General features: G+C 49.7%; 1 protein-coding gene across 1 annotated transcript; it reads left to right on the top strand.

Annotated features, from left to right (window-relative positions):
* Window positions 1-1,452: 1,452 nt before the first annotated feature.
* Window positions 1,453-15,240, top strand: LOC111153088 (ubiquitin associated protein 1 like). The gene is made up of 6 exons (XM_022511883.1): window positions 1,453-1,572; window positions 6,448-6,669; window positions 6,727-7,086; window positions 8,897-9,103; window positions 13,827-13,928; window positions 14,920-15,240. Exons 1-6 carry the CDS (start codon window positions 1,453-1,455, stop codon window positions 15,052-15,054), a joined length of 1,146 nt encoding a protein of 381 aa, XP_022367591.1. The 3' UTR covers window positions 15,055-15,240.
* The last annotated feature ends 530 nt before the right edge of the window (window positions 15,241-15,770 follow it).

Below are 15,770 nucleotides of genomic sequence, written 5' to 3'. Positions count from 1 at the left end.
TTATATTGAGTCTTAATAACCCATGAACATGGCATGTTCCTCCATTAAATATCATATTTTATAGTTTTCTGTGTAGAGGTTTTATATATCTTATGTTAGGTCGTGTCCTAGGTGGTTAATAATATGAAATGGTATCTTATTTAAAATTTCATTCTCTAATGACATTTTTAAAAGTTTTTTTTTTAATTTATTTATTTGACAGAGAGCGAGAGAGCACAAGCAGGCAGAGCAGCAGAGAGAGAAGGAGAAGCAGGCTCCCCACTGAACAGAGAGCCCGACGTGGGTCCCGATCCCCGGACTTGGGATCATGACCCAAGTCAAAGGCAGTTGCTTAACCAACTGAGCCAACAAGGCGCCCCCTCTAATGACATTTTTAAAAGATAACATTTACATACTTTGTATATATAGTTGGTTCTCATATATTGATCTTGTAATCCAAGGACGTTGCTAAATCCACTTATTCATAGATTCCTTTGAATTTTCTACATATGCCATCCACAGATAATGGTAGTTTTATTTCTTTCCAGTCCTTGTTTCTTTTCCTTCTCCTTTTGCACAGGCTAGTACCTCCAGTGCAATGTTGAACAGAAGAGATGGTGGGGACATTCTTGTCTCAATTCCAATCTTGGGGATATCTTTCAGTATTTCACCATTAAGTGGGATGTTTGCTTTAGATATTTTGGTAATATTCTTGATTAAGTTAAGGAGAGTCCTTTCTCTTCCTAAGTTGCTGATTTTTTTTTTCTTCTTAAAATCATGAACAGGCATTGGTTTTATGAAGTGCTTTTTCTGCCTCTACAAAGATAATCATATATTTTTTCATCTTTATTGACATTTATCTTTATTCCCACTGATTGATTTTAGAATATTAAGCCAGTCTCTCATTCCTGAAATAGACTCAACCCTCAAGCTGGCAGTGTTGTATTTTCCTATCCATAATTATTTTTGTTGAGATTTTTGCAGTTATGTTCCTGAGAGATTGGCCTTTAATTTTATCAGATTTGGTATCAAGGTGGTGCTGAAATCAAAATGAGTCAGGAAATATTTCTTTTCTGGAAGAGTTTGTGTAATTTGACATTTTTTTCCTTATATGTTTGGCTGGGAACTCCTTTGATGACACACTTTAGAACCAGTTTCAAAAAAAAAAAAAAAAAAAAAAAGAACCAGTTTCGTAGGCCACATTTTGGGAAACAATGGTCTAGAACAAAACTTAAGCATGAAATAGTCAATTTCTGTCAGTTTGAATGCTCTCACTTTTATTTATTTCCTCCCTGTGCAGCACCAGCCACTTTACCTTTTCTTTCCCGGCTGTGTGGGGCTCAGCTAAGTCAGCACTCAAGAGAGTGGTGAGGTCATCTGAGACCAAGCCTGGTCCTCAGGACTGAGCTCTCTCCCTGCTACCAGGCAGCCTGCCCCAGTCCTGCTCAGCCATCGCCACACTCCTCTGACAGAATGAATGCCCTTGACGGCGTCCCCTTCAAGGTGCCCAATGGCTTTGTGATAGGCACAAAGTCCCTTCCTGGGCCAGAGCTCAGCATCCCAGCCTGCAGGGAGCTTCTGCTGGGTTCTATGGTAAGTGTATCTGTCTGTCCATTTATCTCTTGTCTCTGCTCCTCTAGATCTGATGCTGAGACTCATGGGCCTTGTTTCTTGATTTTAAAGGGCAGCAAGGCCAGGGAACCTGGGTGGCTCAGTCAGTTAAGTCTCCGACTCTTGATCTCAGCTCAGGTCTTGATCTCAGGGGTGTGAGTTCAAGTCCCTCGTTGGGCTTCACACTAGGTGTGGAGCCTACATACATACATACATGGCAGCAAGTCCATCTCTGGTATGTTCTAGACAGTTTGGGAAAAATCCAAGGGGAAAAGGCGTTTCACGAAGAAAGCTAGTGGCCTGATGACAGGGATTATTTGCTGGGTTTTATTTGAAGCTTAGAATAACAGGAAGCTGCCAATAGGAAGTGACTGAGAGTCATTGCAAAGATTCTCCAATTCCTCTTTTCCCTGTTGGCCTGCTGCCATGGTCAAAATTCTACCATTTAGAATCACTCCTGTGAACTAAGACACTATCTCCAGAATCCTCTGTTAAAATGCAGACAGTTACATGGGACACATTAGAAGGGGTTACTATTCCATAGACTCAAAACACCTCTCCCCTGGAGGTGCCCTGGAAAGCCCCCACGCCCCACAGCTCACACAGGGGGATATGCACCCAGTGTATGCGGTGGTATCGCACACCCTCAAGAGAAACATGATCATCTAACTTCCAGGAGTCCCATTTACTTGAAGGTTTAGGGGGAAACCTATTGCATCTGTATTATAACACAGATCATGAGAGAAGACGCAGAATTCACATGAATTTTTACAAACAGAAGAACGAGATTGCCAAAAACTGTGAAACTGGTGTTGGGCCTCTCAGAGTCTTGTGTGCCTTGTGTGCCTTCTTCACTGTCTGCAGGGTACTTGGTAAAAAACTCTGAGGCTCTAGGGCGGCTCTCACTCATTTTGCACATGAGGAAACTGAAGTCCAGAGAAGGGAAGTCATTTGTCCAAAGTTAGTGGTGATGGCAAGACTAACACCCAGGTGTCATCTCCAAATCATTGTATATTCGCTCAGAGCAGGATCGGAGCATGAGACACTGGACGGGTGATGTTCTGAGGCAGAAAACCGGGTTGTAGGAAGTCAGATGCAGAAAGTACCAACCACGAAAGAGGAAGGGGCTTGAGTGGCTCGGGGGCCCAGGAGCAGGAGACTCGGTGCCATTTTGCTTTATCGGCAGACCCTTAGGACCAAGGTGTCCAGAAGGGAAATACACTCTGTAAAACCCAGAGAGCCCAGTGTCCACGGGCCAATAGTTTGTGGGGCGGGAGCTCTGACTTTTCCCAGGCAGCCTGCGCTGTGGGCCTGTGTCATCGGGAAGAGGAATTCGCTTGATGAAGCTCCAGCCAAGGTGGATTATCACAGCTTTCCCCTCCCTGCTGAGTTCAGACCAAGCCGAGAAGAGGCTATCCTGAAAGTGACTTCTCTTAGAAGCAGAACTGGGAAACTTTCTACCAAGTCCATGTCTGGTGTCCTCTCCCAGGTGCTGAGCCTGGCTCTGCCCCCTACTCTCAGCGAGGGTATCTGTACTCCCCGGAGCCTAAACTCCTCTAAACTCCAGGCTAACAGTTTAGCCTCTCCTGCTAAGTCCCCTTGAGTTCATCAGGCTATTATTCCCAGTGTTTGGAACCTGGAATACATTTCCCATAACAATGATGTTCTAGGTAGTGTTTAGATTACCAGGTGAACCTACAGTGGTCTAAAGGAAAGAAGTAATCATCACAGCTACCATTAGCCCCTGCTTAGGTGCTCTGTGTACAGTCACTCTTCTTTCTCATATTTATGATAACCCTTTTAGCAGGCATGTGTTCCTACCCCATGGCACAGGAAACCAAAGCTCCCACCCAACTGATGTACTTACAAGTGACACAGCCAAGATTCCAGCACTTGTCTGTCAGCCCATGTCCACCCCTTCCCCTCTGCTGCCTTCACCCTTCCTTCCATACTTAAAGCCTTGGCAACTCTGTGTTTCTATTGTTTCGCAGTTTTCCCTTTAATTAGAGTGAATTGCCCTAACAAAAAAATATATATTCTTAGTGAAAAAATACATTCACATAGTTAAAAATGAAAAAAAAAAAGAAAAAGAAAAAGAAAAAGATTACAAAATTATATAGAGCGGGGGTTAACAAACATTTTCTATAAAAGACCAGGTAGTAAAAACTGGCAATTACTCAACTCTGCTGCTGTAGGGAAAAAGCCAGAGTTCTGGAAAGGAGTGGGTGGGTATAGCTGTGTTCAAATAACAGTTTACCTACAAATGCAGTGGGTGTAGGCAGCGTGGCCCACAGGCAGCTTGAAGGCCTTGGGAGAGCAAACAGTCGCCCGCTGACACCTTCCCATTGACCCAGTTCCCCAGCTCCACACCCTCACTGGAGATATCTGTTCCTCATTTTCTCTGTATTCTTCCGGGGGATATTTACGTGTATAGAGACAAGCAAGTACAGCTATTTCCTCCCTTTTTACACCAACGGTAGCATGTTATATACACTGTTCTTCTTGACTTTTGTACCGCATATATTTTAAGATCTTTCTGTATCGGTACATAAAAAGCTTCTTCAGTTTCATTTTTCACTGTGTAGCATTGCATTACGTGGCTATATCCTACTTTCTTGAATGGGTGCCCTCTTGATGGACACTTGGGTTCTTCCCAGTCTCTTGCCATGATAAACAGTGCTGCCAGGAATGACGATATGCATGTGTCCTTTTGAATTTCTTTAAGCATTTTTCCAAATTTCCCTCCGTAGGAGTCATACTGATTTCCATCCCGGCCAGCACTCTACAGGAGGACACATGCCCCGCCCCCCACTCTCCAACAGAGTGTCCTCAGACTTCGGGTCTTTGCTGAGGGGTAGGCGGATGGTATCTCAGGGTAGCTGTGATTTGCCTTTCTCTTATCATGAGTGAAGTTAAGCAACTGTTCGTGTGTTTAGAAGACATCTGTGTGGCTTTTTTCTGTGGACTATCCATATCTTTTGCTCCTTTCCCATTGAACTGTTGATCTTTTTCCAATCTATTTCTAACACTTCCTATATTAGTAAATTTAGCCCTTTGTCTCTTATGTGAGTGCTGTTTTTCCCCAACTTTGCCATTTGTCTTTGACCTTGCTTGTGGTATATTTGCATGCAGATTTTGCACATGTGTGTATCTGTACTTTTATGGCTTCAGGAAAGGCTTTCCCCACTTGAGGACGTCTCTTCTGTTTTTTCCTAGTACTTTAATAGTTTCATACATACATTTGAATTTTTGGTCCTTTTGGAATTAATTCTTTTGTATAATGTGAGAATGGATCCAACTTTATTTTCTTCAAGCCAGCTAACATAATTTATTGGCTAGTCCCTCTTTTTACCTTTATTATTTACTAAAGCCCCATAGATATTAAGGTCTATTTCTGGACTTCCTATTCTATACCTGCATCTGTACCAATACCATAGTTTCAATTATTGACATTTTATAATATGATTAAACAGCCAGTAGGGCCAGTTCCCTCTCCCTATTTACCATTTTGTGCCCAGAGTCTTCTGGCACTTCCGTTGTTTGTTTTTCATATGAACTTTAGAATTATCTTGCTTAGGTCCATAAATCATTAAGTGTTGGTATTGAAGTTGGGTCTTGGTATCTTTTCGTCCCGAGTCCCGTCAGCTGTCTTGAAACTGCCTTAGTCTCTTTCACTCCATGTCTGCCTCATCACTCTTCACGTGGTCTTTTTCCTTTCTCTGTCCTTCACAACCTGCCTGTTTTGCTCCAATCTCTTCATCCAACTGTTTATTCCGCACACACTTAAAAACGTCCACCCTGTGTCAGGCCTGCCTGGGCCCTGGGGATGCAGAGAGGAATAAGACACAGTCCCTTACCTCAGTCAGGAAGCAATGCTAGAACAGCCTAGTTAGGCTCCTCTCCTCAACCTGGGGTCATGTCAGGAGAGAAGGGGACACATACCTGTGATCTACGTGTCTGAGTACCTATCTTTCTGCCTCTCCTTCCCCTCACAAATACCACCTCCCCCAGCTTCGTTCTTCCTTCATTGACCATCACAGAGCACTGAAAGAGCCTTTTAAACAATTTTACATTCTTTAACAGAATTTTGTATTTCTGGTTCTTACTTTTAAAGGTAGGCAGCAGATAAATAATTTATTTTTGACTCAATTCTAAATTCTCAAGTTAGATTATTTATGTGAACTCCAGACTGCTTATTCAGGTGGCCTGATATATAGTGAGAAAACACTACTGTCAGGTGGACAGAGGAATCCCAGCTCAAACCGCTCGACACCAATCTGACCTCCAGCAATTTGAAGATTCTGAGCCTCATTTTCATATTCAGCAAAGAGAAATAACGCTATAACATACTTAGTGGAGTTTAACAGAGATTAGTGATTTTTATGTTTCCTGGGCCTCAGAGTAACCTCTGATGGCAACAAAGGGGAAGGAGAGGTTTGTGTGCTGAGTGGGCCTCCAGGGCTGAGTGCTCACTGGCAAATGGTGCTGGGTTCAAGTGAAAGTTTCTTTGCTAAAAACAAGGTTTTTGGAGACTTTTTTTAAGCTACTATTGAATGGCAAAGGGACTTGGGATTTGGGGTTTCAATTACATAATGGCAAAGGGACTGTTTCATTGTGCTAACCTAATTCTTCATTATGTCCTTCAGGCAGAGTTAACCCATTCAATTGTTACTGCTATCCATCGACCCCAGTGCTTGCTAAAACTGGGCCTGAGGGTGGGTGGTAATAGTGCCTGGAGTTCAGAATCAGAAGCTGCCCAGGCCTGGCAAATTTTTGGCTGAACAAAGGGGGCAGGGTAGGGGTGGGCCCTCGGCCCTGCTTTGGGCCCAAGAGCCTCACATTGCCTTCTTCTTGCAGCACGACTTCAGCCTGGAGAGGAGGGTGCTCTTCTGGGTGGAGGCTGTCATCCGGGGACCCTGCCCGGTCCAATGCGACGCCCTGGGAATGGCATCGGCCCCTCCGGCCTGGCTCTTGCTGGTCGGCTCAGAATCTGAGCCGGTGCCCGCACCAGCTGCAGACACCGGCCCGGAGGCCAGACCCCAGCTGCAGCTAGAACAGGAGGAGGAGAAAGAGGAGGAGGTCAAGGAAGAGGAGGAGGAGGAGGTGGAAGAGAACCAGGGGGAGGCCCACGTAGAGGAAGAAGCCGCCTCTGCCAACGAGGAAGAGCCAGGTCCCTGCAGCCCCCTGTCTAGCTCCCCTGCGAGCGCTGGCCCGGGCCATCCCCGGTGCTCGCTGGACTTGCTGCGCGGCGTGAAGTCGGAGCTGGCCGGGGCGCGGCGGCGGCTCTCGGAGGGCCGGCTGTCAGCTCGCCCCCGCGCCCTCCTGCACCGCATCCGCCACCGGGCGCTGAGCCTCTGCGCCAGTCCCGCGCCGAGTCCCGGCCCGGTGCTGCCCGCTGGCCCTGCGCCCACGCTCCCCAGCGCCCCCGCGCCGCCTCCGCGGCCCTCCACGGCTGGCGCCATGCCCCCGTTGCGGAGCCACAAGCCCACGGTCGCGGTAAGGAACCCCAGCTCAGCAGCAAGGCCCCCAGTAGTCTGGGGTCCCAGCCTGGTCCGCAGCCCTCGTTCCCTCCTCTCTGCTCTCCTTCCTGCCTTTACCTGTTCTCACCTAGCCCGGTACCATGCTGTCCTTCCTATGGCCCTTGGCCTAGACGAGTCCCTGCTCAGAAGCCCCCATTCCCTGTTTTCTGCTGTGTCTGTTTTCCTTCTGTTGGGACCCACGCCACAATAACTGTAATCATCCAGTAACTGTCTCTTCCCATGCAGTATGAATTTTTTTAGGGCAGGGATTGGAGGGCCTTCATTTTTGTTTCCAGGGCACCCAGCAGCAGGTTGGCCCCTAGGGGGTGCTCCGGGAATGTCCATTGAATGAATGAATGTGACTCAAATCTAAGGCTTCCCACCCAGTGAGGCTTCCTGTGGGATGGGTAAGCTGGAGGCTCAAATCAAAGGATACTCCCTGAGCAGTTACTTCCTGCTGCGTGAGGTATTGGAAGAGACATTGACTGAGGGAGAGTTGGCCAGGGAGAGGTGGGACAAGGCCGCACGGTGTAGTGGGAGGGATCAGGTGCTGAGGGAGAAGGGACAGTTTTTGTCGACTGGGAAGGCTTCGGGACAGAGGATGTGCTCCCAGAAGAACCAGGAGTAGAAGTGAATTTAAAGTGAAACCAGTGAAGTTTAAGCCTCAAACCCCTCACTTGGCCTCTTCCAAGGCTTTATATCTAATGTGATTTTTTTAAGAGGCCCAAATTATGTTAAGTACCAAACTCCATAAAGCCTGGATCTGGGCAGATAGTGGGTCAGGAATGAGAGCCAAAGGGCTCAATGGGACACAGCTTTCTGTCCCCTAGCTGCCCTACTGTTGGGCCGAGAGATGCAACAGAATAAGGCCCAGGTGAAATTTAAATCCAAAAGACAGACTAGAGGTCTGACTTTTCCCACTCGTGGGTGTGTGACCACTGAACTGCCCTGAGCCCTCCCTGGGCCACTTTACCACACACAATTACTTAGAGCAAACGCAGAGCGCAGGCTCTGTAAACTGGTCAGGCAGCGCCATATCAAGGGCCAGACGTTGAGGCCAGGATGGCTCTTTCCTGGTCCAGATTAAATGTAACTCTAGCAACAAACGTTCTTGTTCTGCAGAGGAGAAAACTGAGGCAGAGAACAGCTAAGAATCATTTTTAAGGTCACAAGAGTAGATTCAGATCCTAAGATTTGGATGTCTTCCAGTTTGGGGGTCAAAAGCAGACCCTAGGGAAAGCTCATGGCAGGAGAACCCCTGAAAAGTTAGGGATGGGTGGACAATTCATGTCAAACATATACGCTCTTCCCCAGGAGCCAGGGCAAGCAGCTGGGCTTTCCCTGGGGAGAAGGGGACAGGGCAGTCTGGTTAGGGTGGACAGGTGGGTGCTTCTTCATGGGGAATGGGTGAAGGGAGATGCTGGCCAAACCCACTGAAATGCCTTCGAGCCACCCTCCTTACTCTAGGGCCAGTGTGCCCAGTCCCTACCCTGCTCCACGCCCTGCCAAACCTCAGCCCAGCCAACCTGAAGAAGGAAGAAGATCCAGCCCTGCTTCCCCCTCACTAAGGTGTGGGGTAAAGAACCCTGAGTGTGATTCTGAGCAGGGCTCAGTTCCCAAATGTGTGTTGCTTCCCCAGTCATTAACTTCTCTGAACCTCAATTTCAATGTCTGTGAAATGGGATAATAGGGGCGGACCTATCATATTTCTCCTATGGGAGAATGTCCTGCTGTGCCAGGTATCATCTCCAGAGGCAACTGATACACCCAGCCTGTCTCTATTTCAGTCCCTCAGCCCCTACACCTGCCTGCCGCCTCTTGGCGGAGTGCCTCAGCATCTCAGCACCTGCAGATCACACCCCGCTTCTGCTGACCTGCTGTCTGCCCTGAGCCAGGAGGAGCAAGACCTCATCGCGCCCGTGGTTGCCCTGGGGTATCCCCTGCATAGGGCCATCACAGCTCTGCAGAAGACAGGGCGGCAGAGCCTGAGCCAGGTAGGTAAAGGAGAGCCCCTGAGCTGGGGGAGCTGTGGGTCCGGAGCCAGGTGTGTGGTCAAGTAGTTTTTATCTTTAACTTGAAAAAGTTTTGTTTCCTTCTCTTTAGAAGCAGAACCTTAGCCTGGCATTAATTGTTGAGGGTTATGAGCAAGTTTCTGGACCCTGATGCCATTTTCTCCATAAGGGTTTATCAGGAGTCCCCATGCCCATTTGGAGAGTTTTAATATTCTTCTCCTGTCCCAGTCTCTGCCCCAAGCACAGGGGGCTGAAGCTTTGGGCAGCCAGTAATCTCCCCAGAGATACCCAGTAGAACTTTCTGCAATGAGAGAGATGTTTTATACCTGGGTTGTCCAATACAGTAAACACTGGCCTTATGTGGCTACTTGAAATATGGCTAGTGTGACTAAGAAACTGAACTTTTTGTTTTACTTAATTGTAATTAATTTAAATTAAAATAGCCAGAAGTGGCTGCTGGCTACCATAGGGATGGCAGAGCTCTAACCACTACCCTCAATGAGCAGTTTATCCATATTCATATCCATCTCTTTCTCTTTTGATCTACCCATCCATCCACTCCATCTTGTCCACAGTGTTTACTGGGCAACTCCTAGGTGTTCAGATGGAGCTAGCAGCTATGGGGGGGGACCTCCTCTTGGTGGAAGGGGCTACAAAGAATTTATGGCCATCCTTAATCGAGCACAAGGAGGTTCCAGTGATCAGCAAAGGCTCACGGAGGTACCACATCTTGAGCTGGACTTTAAGGATGTATAAGCTCTGAATCTGAAGGAAGCAGAAGGGAGGATATTCCAAGCAGGAGGAACAGTTTGAGCAAAGGAGTGGAGGCAACGGGGCAGGGTTTTGGAGGCCCTGATCCAGCTGGTCTCTCTGGAGTACAGAGTGCATGATGCAGGCTGGTGAGAGACAGGACAGGGAAGGGGGTGGTGAGGGCAGATTGAGGGTGCTTTGAAGGCTGAGCTGAGAAGTTTATAAATGACCCACTAACAAAAGGGAGGCATGGAAGGATTATGAGTAGGGGCAGGAGGTGACATGGAACACCACTGCCTGATCCCCCCTTCTCCCACCTGAAGGTCACATCTTGCTTCCCATTGTTTTCTGCACATGGGAACTCTTTCGGTTGGAAAGCTGAGCTGCAGATATCAAAAGGTCCCAGGGCAGTTGGCACTTCTTCCTTTCTTCTATCTCTGCTCCATCACCATCAGAGGGTTTGGATACTCTCTCCGTAATGTCTGACGGCTGTCATATGTTGGGTCCCTGAGGTCCAGAGCTGCCTGCTCCTGGATAAGGGAGGGATAGAAGGAGAGTGACTCTCAGACCGGAGCTGAAGCAGGACGTGGTGCTGCCAGGCTGAGGAGGTGGGTGAATGCACGTGGCCACCTTCCCGACCCACCCCTGCTTCTGTTCTCCTCTGGCTTCATCAGTCCATGCCTTGTCCTGGAGGAAAACTTCCAACATGGCTGCTGACATTCATCCAACACCTTCTTTGTGCCAGGCCCTCAATCTGAGAATATTTGATTATGTCTTCTCAGTTCTGCAAGGTTGCTACTACTGTCCCTCCCCACTTTGCAGATGAGGAAACTGAGGCCAGGGAGGTTCATATAAGCGATCAGTGGAAGAGCCGGGGTTGAGGCCAGGCTGGTTTGACTCTGAATCTTTGTTGCCTGGTACTTTCCTCTCATTTACTGGGCAAGAACCTTCCAGGGAAGCACCGAAGACTGATCTGAGATTTAAGAGTAGATCTAAGATTGTCCCCACCTTCAGCCACTGCTGAAAGCTAGGACCTGAGCCAAGAAGCTAGCCAGGAGGACTGTGAGGAACCATGGCCATGGTGGGGGCTCTGATGTGCCGCCCAGTCCCTTTAGCTCCTGTGACAAGGCTGAGGCCTCAGGCCATCACTGTGGGGGTCTGGGGATGAGTTGGAGCAGCACGAGGCACTGGCCTCCCCATGGGTGGGCTGGAAGAATCCCATTGCATCAGGAACATTGTGTTTCCAGATAAGCACTGACCACCTGCCTAGCCAGCCGGATCTCTGGGTGGCCTTCTTCCGTGGTTGTCAGTCAGGAGCCAAGCCCTAAGGTGTGGGCCTGAAGGGCCACTGGATGGACTCCATCTGTCCTCCCCCACCAAGTGATTATTTCCCTCTATTCTGTGAAGTCCCACCATTAACTGAACAACTCCTTGGGTTCAGAGTCCTTCCCCCCTTAAAGGATATATACTATAATAAACCTTTTTGGCCAGAAATTATTGACAGATGGCCCAGGAAGGCGAGCATCAGGTGACAGAGACAGAGCAGTTAGAAGAGCCAGGGAGAAAGGAGGAGATATAAAAGATAAGCTTTGTCCATTGTTCCTTCCTTCCTTCCACAAGGACTGATGTGCCCACTGGCTGCCTAAAGGACAACATGGGTGGCATGTGTGAGCATCCACAGGCCAGGCCCAGACTTGGTATGGGACTCCAGGCACTTCAGGGTGCTTCCTCTCTTTACAGAATGGAGGGGAGGACACACATTTATAATCAATGAGTCCTGAGGCCCCCATTCTGGGGTGTGAAGGTGACATCCTGGGGCCTGAGGCAGATCTGGTGGCTTCTACAGTCTCATAGGCCCAAAAGCTGACCAAGCAGCAGAATGTCTATAACTGTGGATCCCTAGGACCTATTCTGGAGAATCCCAGTCAGCAGATCTGGAGTGTGCCGAAAGGCCTATTGTGTAAGGATCTGAAGGTGGTTCTGATATCCAGCCTACACGGGGTCTACTGGTATGGGTTGAGGTCAGCTGTCCCTTGAGTCAGTGGTTCTCAGCTATGGCTGCACAGAATTACCTGGGGAGCCACACAGATCCCAATGCACAGACTGCCTCCCAGACCAATTATATCTGAGCTTCTGGAGACAACCATCCGAGGCTTATGGGTAGTGATGTTAGAGCTCCCAGGTAGCTGCAGTCAGCACCAAGGCCAAGAACCGTTGCTGTGTTTGAACCAAGAGACCAAGGAGCAGCCACCATCCACGCTTGATTTGCTCTTCTTTTCACCTTTGGAAATCCTGTTCACTTTCTTTTTTTTTTTTTTTAAGATTTTATTTATTTGACAGAGAGAGATCACAAGTAGGCAGAGAGGCAGGCAGAGAGAGAGAGGGGAGGAAGCAGGCTCCCTGCGGAGCAGAGAGCCCGACACGGTGCTCGATCCCAGGACCCTGGGATCATGACCTGAGCTGAAGGCAGAGGCTTTAACCCACTGAGCCACCCAGGCGCCCCTCCTGTTCACTTTCAAGGCAGCTCAGAAAACTTCCTCTAGCACTGGGTCCCTGACGGACAAAGCCAAGAGGTCAGGTGATCTAGGTCTTAGTCCTGGGTCCCTGGGCAACCTTCCCACCCTGCTTGGACCTGTTTCTTGCACTGAACAAGGGGAGCTTGGCTGGATGGTTTACAAAACATGCTCAGAGCACGGTCCAGGCATCCTGAGGCGGGAGCACCAGACTCCTGGCTCCCTTGCTCCTGTGCCCAGTTCTCCAAGAGCAGCTCGATCTTCTCATTATTGTTGACGTCTCCTGATGCTTGGACAGCTTAGAAGCTAAAGCAGTTAGAAAGCACTCGTCTGTATGATCCACCTCTGAAGGTCTGCAGAAACCTCCCTGTTCTTCTCCACCTATACCCATAATTCTTATGGCCTGGAACCTTCCTCTGGCATTGGCTTTCTATAAGTGTTGCTTTGATTTGCCTGGCACTCAAGATTTCCTCTATCTGACTCACCCCCCTCCCCCGCCCCCCCAAGCAGTGAGCTCCTTGAAGGTAGTTCTTAATTCATCTTAGAAACATGGCATACATTTATTGAGGTCCTTCTGCCTGCCATGCTGGGTGCTGGGGACACGTGGTGATCAAGACTGAAACAACCCTTCCCTCGCTGAGAGAGAGAGGAGAATAACGAGTTGGACACGCTGTGATGGGGGAGGCACAGGGCTATGGGAGCAGCAGGTAAGGCCCCCAGTGGAGACCAGGGCAGGGGCTCCCAGGGAAGAGGGCTGAGGCTGGCCTTGACCAAGGGAGTGAGATGTGCAGAGGCCTGGGGCTGCTGAGAGGGGAGCTGAGGCCGCTGACAGGGGCAGAGGGGCAGGCCTTTGGGCTCTGGTGAAGAGGCAGTACTTCATCCTGAGGGCAAAAGCAGCTCCTGGTGACTAAGCACAGAGTGACCTGAATGGGTTTCCCAGCCCTGTGGTATTTCCCCTGTCCTCCTCCCCTTTCTGGCACCAGAGTTCATGTGGGCCTGGATAGCAGACATGTATGTGTCTAGGGATGGGGTAGGGCTGCCCAGGTGTGGATGCTGAAGAGGCTGCTTCACACAGGTGGGTACTCACTAGGGAGGGTGAACAGACTAGGACGGGTGGTGGGTGAGGCGCCCACGCTTCCGGCCAGTCCCACTCCCCACTTAGGGTCTGGGAATGCTTATCTCACCCTGACAGCCCTTTTCCTAGATTAGAGCCCCTGGTTGGGGACCATTGGTTAAGAACTTGCTGTCCGCCCACCCCGGGTCTCCAGGGGAGACCTCTGTCCCTCTTCTGTTGGCTCACAGGGTCTCTGGGGCCATTTAGTGAGTGTGTTGTCAGCCTGGTCTGAGCTCAGGCCTGGCTGAGGTTGCCGGTGTGCTTTCTCTATCCCATCCTCTGTCCCTGCCACTGCTCTGACTGCACCACTCCCTGCCCCCGCCCACAGTTTCTCAGCTACCTCAGTGCCTGTGACCGGCTGCTGCGGCAAGGCTATGAGGAGGGGCTAGTGGAGGAGGCCATGGAGATGTTCCAGTTCTCCGAGAGCCAGGTCAGCAGGGCCACTTGCCCAGGCCTGGGGTAGGGGGAGGAGACGGGCAGGGGTCCACACATAAGCCTAGTGTTCAGGCGCACACTTATGCTAGAGCCAGAGCCTTGGGGCCATCAGGAGACAGCCTGCTTCTGAGCCCTGGGGAAGAGGAGACAGCCCGCTTCTGAGCCCTGGGGAAGAGGAGACAGCCCAGGGAGGTGAAGCGTGGGGAAGGGGAGAAGATGGGATGGGGAGGGAAGCAGGTGGCAAGACTTTCACATTATTTAGCCAAGTGAACACACAAATATTATTGAATGCCCACTCTGTCAGACACCTAGAGAGGGGCCACATACAGCACAAAGATGCATAAATTCTGCTCGGGCAGTTTGCTGGCTATCTGGAAACCCAGAAGGCAGGCAGCTGTGGGCTCAGTGGTATATTCTGAGTGTCCAGCGGACATGACCTGTCCTCAGGGTGCTGTTGGCTGTGGCTCTGCTGAGAGCTTCTCCACAGAGGCCGAGGCAAGGACAGAGGGCTGCAGGGGATGCCCAGGGGGAGGGAGGAAGGGAGGAGAAACAGGCACTTCTCAGGTACTGGGGCCAGAGGAGGAAGGAAGGCAGAGGCTGCATGGTGTGAAACTTTGGCAGGGTTTGGGGCTTGGGTAGAGACCCCAGGCTGTGCTTCCTCTGGGCACCAGTATGCAGCCTCCTGTTTTTCTGCCCCAGTCTCCAAGCATAGGGAGTCAGGAATGAGCTGGAGTGGAGGAGTAAAGCCAGGATGGAGCCAGTTGTCAGGCCAGAACCTCCTTCCTTGGCACAGGAAGGAAGGTCCAGGTCCATGTCACCCCAAGGTATAGGAAGAAAAAGCAGGTGTTGCCCAGGACCAGGCTTACCTGGCTTGGGGAGTCCATAGCTTTGTGGGAGTAGATACAGTAGGTACCAGGAAGAAGGCTCCACAGGAGGTGACTGGCCTGGCAGTGTCCCCAGCACTCTCTCTTCTTCCCTTTCCTCAGGCCGGGGAGTTCCTGCGCCTCTGGGAACAATTCAGTGCCATGGGCTTCCAGCAGGACCGGATCAAGGAAGTGCTGCTGGTCCACGGCAACCGCAGTGAGCAAGCGCTGGAGGAGCTGGTGGCCTGTGCCCAATGAGCACTGGCGCATTCCACAATGCCTGTGCATCCCAGTCCTGGGCCAGACCTGGCAATCCATAGTAACGGGATTAGTAAGACTACATAAGAGGGGAACCTGGCTGGCCAAGTTGGAGGAGTATGTGGCTCTTGATCTCAGGTTTGTGAATTTGAGCCCCACATTGGGTGTTGAGATTACTTTAAAAAAATACACAAATGGGGCACCTGGGTGGCTCAGTGGGTTAAGCCTCTGCCTTCAGCTCAGGTCATGATCCCAGGGTTCTGGGATCAAGCCCCTCATTGGGCTCTCTGCTCAGCAGGGAGCCTGCTTCTCCCTCTCTCTCTGCCTGCCTCTCTGCCTACTTGTGATCTCTGTCAAATAGATAAATAAAATCTTTAAAAAAATTTTTTTAAAAATACATAAACAAACTTTAAAAAAAAAGGATCACACAAGAGTGACGCACGCTCATACAAACAATGCCAAAGGTGGAGGTAAATACTGTAGGGGAGGCCAGATTTACCCATTGTAGGTTTTCAGCTGGGGCTCCTCATGGAAAAGACCAATTAAGAAGAGAAAAACATTTTATTTTTTTAGGATTTTATTTTATTTATTTGACAGAGAGAGACACAGTGAGAGAGGGAAAAACAAGCAAGGGGTGAGGGAGAAGCAGGCTTCCCGCTGAACAGGGAGACTGATGTGGGGCTCGATCCCAGGACACGGGGATCATGACCTGAGCA

Source organism: Enhydra lutris, unplaced genomic scaffold (assembly GCF_002288905.1).
Source record: "Enhydra lutris kenyoni isolate GAN:26980312 unplaced genomic scaffold, ASM228890v2 scaffoldscaffold31, whole genome shotgun sequence".
Lineage (NCBI taxonomy): Eukaryota > Metazoa > Chordata > Mammalia > Carnivora > Mustelidae > Enhydra > Enhydra lutris.
This window is presented reverse-complemented; position numbering and strand designations above follow the sequence as displayed.